Source organism: Rutidosis leptorrhynchoides, chromosome 1, assembly GCF_046630445.1.
Source record: "Rutidosis leptorrhynchoides isolate AG116_Rl617_1_P2 chromosome 1, CSIRO_AGI_Rlap_v1, whole genome shotgun sequence".
NCBI lineage: Eukaryota > Viridiplantae > Streptophyta > Magnoliopsida > Asterales > Asteraceae > Rutidosis > Rutidosis leptorrhynchoides.
In genome coordinates, this window is record NC_092333.1 from 148,171,872 (window position 1) to 148,183,070 (window position 11,199).

The 11,199-nt window shown below is 40.7% G+C and overlaps 1 protein-coding gene across 1 annotated transcript; it reads left to right on the top strand.

Annotated features, from left to right (window-relative positions):
- The first annotated feature begins 6,392 nt into the window (after window positions 1–6,392).
- Window positions 6,393–6,755, top strand: LOC139890058 (uncharacterized). Its single transcript, XM_071872966.1, has one exon. It carries the CDS (start codon window positions 6,393–6,395, stop codon window positions 6,753–6,755), a length of 363 nt encoding a protein of 120 aa, XP_071729067.1.
- The last annotated feature ends 4,444 nt before the right edge of the window (window positions 6,756–11,199 follow it).

The following is an 11,199-nucleotide window of genomic DNA, read 5'->3' on the forward strand; positions in this document are numbered from 1 at the left end:
ATCTATGATGATTGCATCTTTGAATGTTGTAGTTTAAGTGGTGGTCTTTTGTGGCACGTTGCTTAACTTTATTTTGTTAGTGACTTCAAAAAAAATTCAGGTTCATTTGTTGTACTTATATTGTTGTAATCACGCCATTTTTTTTCTTTTACAAATTTTAGTTGCGGAATTGTTCAGCGACGAACTGCTCTCACATAGCCTCAACGACATGCGAAGAATCAACCATTACATCGACTTCCAACTCATCGGTATCGAAGATACACATCTGGTAACATATTTTTTATGCTCAGTATGCTGTAAATATATTATAGACATGTTATGTGAGGCTAAGGAACTGTTGCTTTCTTTTTGTTGCAAGATTTGGTTTTCGGATAATATCATATGTGGTATTGTGTATATGTATAAAAAATTGGTTTTTGTATGACAAACGTTCCTCTTTCTATGACAAAAGTTCCTGTTTATTGGCCGGCTTTGTATACTGATGATACGCAAAGTGATCCGCATAAAAAAGACACACTATTAACAGCATTGATATGGCCGAAACGGACGGTTTTATTTGTGCAGTGTTGTTAGGTCGCAACACGTCAGAATCAGCCACTAAAAGAGGGTACTGTTTTAAATTTATATTTAGCGGTGCCTAAATCGTACTACTCCTTATTATGAGTAAGGGAAGTATGACCTAGAGTCGTATTTTTAAGATATCAGTAGAATCGAACCTATATTTAAAGATTAAGATAGTTATGAAGGAGTAGCGGTTACCTAATTTTGGGTTTTTCTAATTTATAAGACAGATAAAGTAAATGCAATAAAATTCGTAATTCAGATGAGGTTAAAACAAGTGCATACTATGATTTCATCAGTTATTCTGCCGAGATTATGGAATGCTGGCTCATGAATAGGTAGAGGCCTTGTATTATTTACAGTGGTCCTAAACGCCCCTGTCGTAAGACATGTCACTGGGTAATGCGATAGGCTTGAAGATTCTGAATAGACAGCAACGTCCCTTACCCCCGACGCCCGTGCAGTCTAACTACAGGCATACATGTTCAGACGGCTCATCCAATTGAGCACTCGGTTGGGTGATGTATTAACATTCCACAAAGGTCTGAACTTTCTTAAGCATAATAGAGTACATGCCTTACCATATCCGAGAGACGTGATGTGTTTCAATACTTTCGTTAATGATTGGTTTTAAAAGGTAGTTAGGCCCTTAAAAAGAGTTCAACCATAAAGAACACCATGGCCAAGTCAGGTTGACTTCCATGAACACGTTTGGTTATCCTAACGGTCTAATCCTTTATGTGTTTAAACAAACAGTTCCTTAATTAACTAAGAATCCCTCAAGCTGGGTGCAATGCTTGAGACCTCGTTATGGTGCAGTGTACTAATCAACACTGACCGGGTTTCATGGCCTTACTTAGCAGATGTACAGCTTACAACAACCGTTGTGGTTCAGCATGCACGTACGAAGTTTATATGCTTGGTGACTACACTAGCATGGTCTGGGACCGACAATGTACTAACGGTCTAGTCAGATGTTTCACTATGAAAGAGTCCTCAGTCGGAATCCAAATCTTGATAGACTTACTACAACCGGTGTGCCTCAGTCGATCTTACGTTGTATCCGATAGACTTCTCTTACCAAGGGGTGACACATATAGTGTACTCTGAATCGGAGTTGGCGACTTCCCAATAACAGAGCCAATAACTACGTTCTACTAGTTGGAAAAGCGATTGAGTTTACAGAATAATCGGAAAGCATTTTAACAACATACACAGACCATAACATTATTTCGGCATTATAACTGGTTACATCATAGCATACACTAAAGATAACTACTCGCTAATCATGGCAACAACATCACAGAACATAATGATAGAAGAAATTATATAAAGATAAAGGATAGAAGTACCAGTAGATTAAACGAGTTCTGAATACAAAAGTGACAACTTCAAACTCCAGACCGCTCCTAATACAATCTTCAGCGTTCTTCTCCGGGTACTAGGTCTCCCGCACAGAGTCGAAAACCTTGAAAGTTTGACTAATATTGTACAAGAGAGAGACAGAAGTGAATTGTAGTGTGTGCTGGAATGAATGACAAAGACCCTTTAAATAAGCTTGAAATTTGCTTGCAAACGGCTGGCAGGCCGTTTGCAGGGGCCATTTGCCAAGCCAGGTCGTTTGCAGGGGCCGTTTAACTTGGGCGTGTGGCAGGCCGTTTTCAAGCCAGGCAAGCCGTTTGGCAGGCCGTTTGGCTTGCTGATTCGCTGGATCGTAACTTGATTTCTTGTCTTTCGCTGTTTTCGCTTTAGAATCTTCATTTTAGCTCCGATTCTCTTGATTCTTTTTGCACCATCTTCGTAATTACTTGCTCTTCAATTCTAACCGACGAATTGGGTATTTTTCCGATAAAGTTCGAATCTTTCTTGTTTTTGGGTCTTAATACCGGGGTGAAAACGTGACTTTTTAGTCGATATCAAGCATTCCGCCTAGAATACAACCGGCGTGGACCGTCCCGGGCAAAGAACCATTCCCGGCCCCTACGTTAGTAACCCGACCAGGTTACTTACATACACACCCAGGAAAGACGCATCCCAGACAGAGGCTAACTGTGACATTACATGAAACCCATCCTACCCGAATAAGTGTGCAGGCTACCGACACCACTTAGCCGGTTACAAAGCGTTGGGAGGTTATGAACCATATTATCAGATAAAGGCCTACTGAACCAAGTGCGACGGGTACCCGACAATCTCTACAAAATCATTTATGAACCGGTCACAATTTTACCCGGTCAAAAGGACACTGTGAAGAAGCACTTGAATTAAAAGTCCTTTTACCTAAACAAGAGCGAGACTCCTGTCCGTCACACTCTAGACGGATCCACTACACTCTCCCGGAGTTAATCCCGAAACAAATGCTTGGTCCCGGAACAAGCATACAATCCCAGAACAGGCACATGATCCCGGAGCATACAAAAGGGGTGCACGCCACGTCAGCCAACGAATCTAGGAAAGTTTGTTAGGATCTGTTTATTATTCCTATGAAAGGGAAATGTGTCACGTCAACCCTTAGATTTAGTGAAGTTTGTTATAACCTTGAAAGGGGCATATGCCACGTCATCACTCCCTCATAACACCTATAAATACATACACTAGATCATTCATTAAACAACACTGGATGCGTTAATGTTACTCTGCCTAAATTTCTTACCGTAGCATTCTCCAGCTGAAAACACAACCCCGATAGAGATTCTGGTTGATATCGGAGTTAATCTTCACTCCTAGATATTAACTTATTCGTTCCAAATTGAATAAGGTTAATTCCATCGATTGTTTTACGCCTTTGGAATCCAGAAGCCAAATCAGGGTTTGCACAGTTATTGGAGATAAAACATTCGATACACTCTTTTCTACAAATTAAGCACTCAAATCTAAAATCTATTACGTTCAATTCGATTTTGGTTTGATACCGCTCCTTATCTTAATGAGCTAGACAATGTAGAAGCAAACCCAAGTAACACGACAAATGCCGACTTATACATGATCCACTCATGGACTGCTGGGCAAAGGCAAAAAGCAGGGGCATTGGATGAATGGAAATCATCTTTCCGTCATTATTTGATATCAACCCTTCTTGTGAACCGGTCATCATTAAGGCACACATCTCCAATTGCCAAATCGGTCGAATACACACTGACACGGGTGCAGGGGTAGAGGTCATGTTCGAGCACTGCTTTCTACAGCTACCGGAGAGCATCTGCTGACAAAAGAAAGTTGCGACCTCACCATTGGCAGGATTCAACAGCTTTGCATCTTGGCCAGTAGGCTCCATTACACTCGGAGTTGTGTTAGGAAAATTACCTTTTCAAAGCACCGTAGACATAGAATTTTATATTGTCAAAACCGACTCGAGGTACAACGTTATACTCGGGCGTAATGTCATGCAAAACTTTGGAGCAATTACATCAATAGTACACAGCATGCTGAAGTTTCCAACCCCAGCCGACATAGCAACAATCCGGACACAAGAACTGGAACCGATTGAGTGCTTGCAGATATTCAAAGGTACCGACAACATCATAATGAACGATGACGGTCACATATAACCAAATCCTAAATATCCGGAGCAACGGATCCAGATTGGTACCAGCATGAGCACTAACGCCAGAGACACGCTCTGCAAACTTTTAGCAGCAAATATTGACGTCTTTTCTTGGGAACCATCCGATATGACCGGTGTCCCACAAAAGATAGCACAACACTGGCTAAATGTGAACCCGGACGTTATCTAGAAGAAACGAGAAATGGCTCTCGAGCGAAGTAAATTTCTGGACGATGAGGTACAAAAGATGGTCGATGCAGGGATAATGAAGGATGTGAAATATCAAACATGGGTTGCCAACCCAGTTATGGTATAAAAGGCAGACGGCTCATGGCGCATGTGCGTCGACTATAAAGATCTCAATAAAGCTTGTCCCAAGGACAACTACCCCTTGCCAGAAATCGACTGAAAAGTTGAATCCCTCGCGGGTTTCTGATTCAAAAGCTTCCTAGATGCCTATAGAGGTTACCAACAAATACCAATGGTCGAAACTGGACAAACAAAGGCATCTTTTGTTATACTAAAATGCCATTCGGTTTAAAGAACGCAGGGGCAACATACCAAAAAGTAATCGACAAGGAATTCCAGGATCAGATTGGGCGGAACATTGAAGCATACGTAGACGATATCGTCATCAAAAGTGATTCGGAAGAGCAAATGATTTTATGCATCATCAAAACATTCGAATCATTACGAAAAATCAATATGAAACTAAATCTGTCTAAATGTTCCTTTGGTGTTGAAGAAGGCCGGTTCTTGGGGTTCACGGTCACCCCGAGAGGTATCAAAGCAAATCTGAAGAAAATTCAGGCAATCGAAAACATGCAATCCCCCCGGAGTAAAATGGACGTGCAGAGTCTAAACGGAAAAATAGCGGCATTAACAAGATTCTTGTCACGGGCTGCCGACAGATCTTTACCTTTCTTCCAAACATTAAAGGGATGTTTAAACAAAAAAGACTTTGTTTGGACGGAGGACGCAGAGAAGGCCTTGCAGGATATGAAGGCATTCTTAAAGGAACTACCCACACTCACGGCACCAATTCAGGGAGAAACCCTTACAGTACATCTGGCCGCTTCCTCCGAGGCAGTCAGCTCGGTATTAATCATCAATCGGGGTAACGTCCAAATGCCGGTATACTTTGTCAGTAAGGTACTCCAAAATGGCGAAATGAACTACCCGGTAATGGAGAAGCTAATTTATGCCCTGGCACACACGGCAACGCGATTACGATGCTACTTTCAGGCACATCCGATACAGGTCCTCACAGACCAACCGATCAAGCATGCCCTAACAAGGCCGGAAATTCTGAGAGGTTGGCTAAATGGGCAATTGAGCTCGACGAACACGAAATCAGTTTCCTCCCGAGAAATTCCATTAAGGGCTAGGTTATTGCTGACTTCCTGGTGGAGCTCCCTTCTAACATAATCAAACACGGTGAAACTCCTGTCACGAGAAGGGACGAAGACGAGATTTGGGAATTATATACTGACGGAGCGTCCAGCGAAGAAGGAGCCGGCATAGGTCTACTTTTAGTATCCCCGAATGGAGAGGAAATAACTTACGCCATCCGACTAAAATTTGCCGCCTTAAACAATGAGGTTGAGTATGAAGCTTTGTTAGCCGGATTACGTCTAGCAAAAAGCATCGACGTACAATGGCTCACGGCCTACGTTGACTCACAATTAGTAGCAAGTCAGCTAAACGGAAGTTTTGAAGCACGAGACGAATCGATGCAAAAATACCTAGAGCTCGCAACATTTGAAATCAAGCAAATACCCCGCAACCGTAACAAAAAAAGCAGACGCCTTAAGCAAACTCGCCTCCCTGTTATACGACCACTTCACCAAAAAAGGCCATGGTTGAGGTATTGGAAAGAAAGTCAACCGACGAAGACACTCTCATGGCAACAATAACAGAAGAAGAAGATTATTGAATGACACCCTTTATACAATATCTTACCGACGGTATCCTCCTGGAAGACAAGTTAAAAGCTCGAAGGATTCGGATGTGAGCACCGATGTACCATTTCCAAGATGGCATCCTATACAGGAAATAATTCACGAAACCGTATTTGAGGTGCATCGGACCAACGCAGGCCAAAGAAATCATACAAGAAATGCACCAAGGAGCCTGCTCGACATACTCCGGCTACAGAACAATAGTTAGCAGAGTCAAAAGAATAGGTGATTTCTGGCCACACATGTACCGAGACACATATGACTTAATTATAAATTGTGAAGCATGCCAAATACACGCTCTCGTCAATAGGTCTCCTCGACGCAATATGATACTGATACAAGCAGCTTGGCCATTCTGCAAATGGGGAATTGACATCGTCGGCCCATTCCCAAAGGGTGTCGGAAATGTTAAATTCTTAGTCGTTGCAATCGACTACTTCACCGAATGGATTGAGGCGAAACCGTTAAGCACGATTACCGAAAGGAAAATTCTAACCTTCGTATGGGAGGACATCGTTTGCCAGTTCGGTCTGCCACACGAAATAGCCAGTGATAACGGAACACAATTTGCACATAACCCATTTAAGGACTGGTGCATAGACATGGACATTCAACAATCATTAACCTCCGTGGCATACCCCCAGTCTAATGGACAGGTCGAGGTCATCAACAGGGACATTGTCGCCTGAATAAAAGCCAGACTAGATAAACACCGACAAGGATGGGTAAACGAGCTCCAGCACGTACTATGGGTGCATCGGAAAACACCAAAGGAAAGTACGAATGAAACCCCTTTCAGCCTGGTATATGGCATCGAGGCGGTTATCCCGGCTGAAGTACTCGTTCCGACTGCACACATAATGGAATTTGATGAACACCAAAACGATGAAGTATTACGAGAAAACCTAGACGCCCTTGAAGAACGGCGAACAATATCCGACAGGCCGAGAAGAAACAAAAAATTGCAAACCACATTGGACTTCCAGCTACATGACCTGGTATTACGAAGCAATGAAGCTAGCCATCAGTAAGACGTCAGAAAATTGGGCCCACGCTAGGAGGGACCCTATAGAGTTGTCGGCATAACCGACTATGGTGCATACCACCTAGAAACCCCAGACGAAATACCGTTGTGACGCCCTTGGCATACCTTCCATTTAAAGAAATACCATGTGTAATTTAGCTTTAAACGGGAGGACTGATCACCCACCCGGATTCCAGAAATATCACACAATTATGTACCAAAATTGTTTCTAATTATGAGTTCTCAATATAATTGCATTTTATATTCTTGTACTATGTAATGAATCTGAATATGACAAAAATACAATCATAAGTTTTTTGGCATATTTCAGACCTACCGCCAGAAGAAATGTCTTCTAGCTTTCGTTGGTAGGAGGACTTCTCTCGAAGAACCATTAAATCAGTGATGGTCCGGTTTTACCGTATAAACATCTCGACCATACTCACGCGTATTGTAGATATCTACGTCACTGTCATGACACCAATCAAATAAATTAGTTTACATACAAGCTTCAACAAATATAAAAACGTTCCACTACTACAAACGAAACAAAAGACAACCGAGTGCATAGTTCTACGGTTGAAAGTTTACAATGTCTTCCACGGATGAATTCTCATCCCTACAGACCCTATCTAAATCATCAAAATTAATCTGACCATGCGCTTCATGCGCACGTTGGCACTCCTCAACGCAAGAAGGGTCAATCCTATTCATCATCCTTTCAGCAGCGTTACCAGCCGGCATGAAACGGTGCACCCGTTTCAACACTTCAAAAGTGGTTAACTTCTTAATAGCTTCAATGAATGCCTCAAACGGATGATGAACAAGCTAAGACTTCAATAAACGAGCAAACAACACAGGTATACCAAACTGCAGGCGGGTAAGATTGCCCAAAGTCGCTGACACCTGCTCCGACACCTCTTTATTATCATCCCCGAGGTAGGTAACCACATCCCTTTCCTGGATCAATGCCGTCTTAGAAGCCTCCAGCGCTGCTCGGGAATTCTCCAACTCTACCCCGGAAACCGCCAAGGCCTCCTTCGCCAATGCAAGCTCCCTTTCCAGCAGGTCATTTTCACCCGACAACTCCACAATACGCCGGTTGTCGTTCCCAAGCTATACACAATGCTCATGAACGCGTGTGACATGGTTGTATGCAGTGTTGTAAATCTCCCGAGATCTCCCCCAAGATCTCGTTTTTAGAAGGCAACCGAGACGAGATGTTCATCTCCCTAGATTTCTCGGTCAACGGGGTCAAACTTAGTCAAAGTCACGATTTCTCAGATTTTCTTGCTAATTCGTAAGATTTTCTTGTAAAATTCGTAATTTCTAAGATTTTCTCGCTCATTTCTCGGATATTTTTGTAAAATCTCGTAGAACTTTATATAAATATACATATATATTTATATTTTTATTTATATTTTTATTAAAAAAACTATAAAGTCAACGTAAGTCAACGTCCGAGATCTCTCCGAGATTATTCCAAGATGCCGAGATCTCCCTAAAAATCCAAACGAGATCTCCCCGAGATCTGAATTCTCCAACCTTGGTTGTATGTATGAATGGCATATTAGTAACGTTAACGAACTACGTCTATATTTTATGTATTAAAATAAGGGGTCCGCCGCAGCAACGCGCGGCTGACCCTTAAGCGTTTTAATATCATTATCCAAGTCATAAAATTCAAAATGAATTAATTGAGATGCTAGCATCTGAGGTAAAAAAAAATGCAATACTTAGAAATATAAAAGAGGAAAGGTATTATTCTGTAACTCTTGATTGCACTCGTGATATATGTTATCAAGAAGAAAATGATCTTATTTATTAGATGTGTTGACGTATCGAGTTCTCCTATAAAAGTGTAAAATTACTTATCAAGGTTTGAGTCTTTTTAAAGTGTTACAAAATGTCTTAAAAACACTTGATTTAGATATTAAATATCTTAGAGGCAAGGGTATGATAATGGATCTAATATGAAGGAGAAACATTCATGTGTTCATGATAGATTACCTAAAATAATATATCGTTAAAAATTCGATTCGAGTCGTGCCTGAATGAGCTCGAACCCGAACTTGAACTTCTTTTGAAGCTCGTTTAATAAACGAGCATGAGCACGAGCTTCATATCTCGAGCTCGAATGAGCTCGCGAGCTTAAATGGGTTTTTATTTATTTATATACACTTAAATATTATTTTTCTAATAATATAAATCGAAGTATATAATAATTACTTTTATATAAAAAATAGTTAAAACAATAATATTAAATATGATTATAAGTGGATACAAATTTCATAAACAAATAATATTTAATAAAATTATATTAATAAATATATGAAAAAACTAATATGAAATAATTAGCGAGTCGAACTCGAGCCGAGCTCGAGCTTGTAAAATATCAAACGAGACGAGCTGAACTAGAGATATTAGGCTAGAGCCGGAGCTCTTTCATATATAAACAAGCTGAGCTCAAGCTCTGCTCGGTTCGTTTACACAATTACACCCTAGGTATCAATATATTATAGTGTTGAAATTCTTATCATTAAGAAAAAACTTTTTTTAGTACATGTCAAACATTATATAACGTCTTCTCTAAATCTACAAAACGTTGGAGTATTTTACTTGATTATTGTTAGTCCCGATTTAACAACGGAAAATTTGGAAAGGGGGGGTGGGGGTTGATCAATCCTTGATTATCCAATAAAGGCTAATCCAGGATTGAGTGCAATGAGGGGGTATAATGGATGTCGATTATGGTTTTGGGACCTTATTGTCATATTTTGTTAAGTGCTAAACGATCAACAACCATGTCCCGGTCTTCGTAAATTACCTTAACCAACAAATATCAAGTCTCGGGCAAACTCACGAGAGAGATCAATATGGCTAAGGCAATCCTTCCAGAATCAACAACCTAAAATGAGAGGCCAAGCTCCCTATTTATAGGTTTGAGATCTGAGCGGAAGTAAGATGTGCGCGCACTTAGGCATTCCGCACAAGTACTGCGAGAATCCTACGCACTCTTTAATATTCCGCGCTATTTCACCACATTCATTAACATTTCCCGCGGTTCATCAGTTTCGCGTTTTTGTCCTTAAGTGGTCTTTCGCACTCAAAATATACATATACATATGTATGTATATGATCAAGTCCCCCAGTTTATTGTGTTACATTTTTGCAGAAAATGTAATACAATAAACTCTAAAAATAAAAAATTGTAGTTTGTCCGTTTTCTCGAATAATTTACGCACAGTCTTTATGCGTAGATGCATTTTACTTTCTCAACGGCTAGTCTTATATTCGTTGATTAATGATTATTGCGTTTATAGCCGTTGGTCCAAGCTACCGTTGAATTTCATTCCCTCAATATATATAGATTTTGATTATCATTTCTTCTAACACACTTAATCTCTTTTTTCTTTCTCGTCCATATTAATCACCAACACATTCTTCTCTTTACCAACTTATCAACATCATGAAGGTTTCAGAGATTGAGAAGAAAGACAACACCAAACAATTCCTTGCAGAGAGACTCAAGAGCCCTGAATCAAGAACATCTAAATCCGCACACAAATCTCCTACCACCCGCACAACAACTGGAACTCCAAGCAAACGCCCCGCTACATCTCCTCTCTTTGGATCTTCAAAGAGGATTACTCGTTCCAGCTCGGTTAATCCTGCTGAATCCGAGACTGGTAATTTTCACACTCTGCGTTTTATTAGTTTTGCTCTAAGCGAAACCTATAGTGTATTTGATTCTAACGCGTCTTTCTAATATGATTTTTAGCAGAAACAATCATTACCCCACCACCAACAACACAATCAAACTCTCCACCTACATTCGACCTTTCCAAGTATGAAGATATTTGGCGTACTCCACCCAGTGCACTAAAATCCATTAAAGTGGATGGCCTTCAAGGCTACTTATGCGCATCCCCAGATGCTGCTCTGGATCAACGACAGCACATGAAGCTAGCCCTCCCCCATGATCTGCCTGCTGAGTTTAGCAAACTGATGTGGTAGCGGAGTGTATATAAAATAGTTTTATATTTTCGCAGGAAAATACTATTAAATACGATACAATTTTACACAAGATATTTATTTATTTAGAGAAT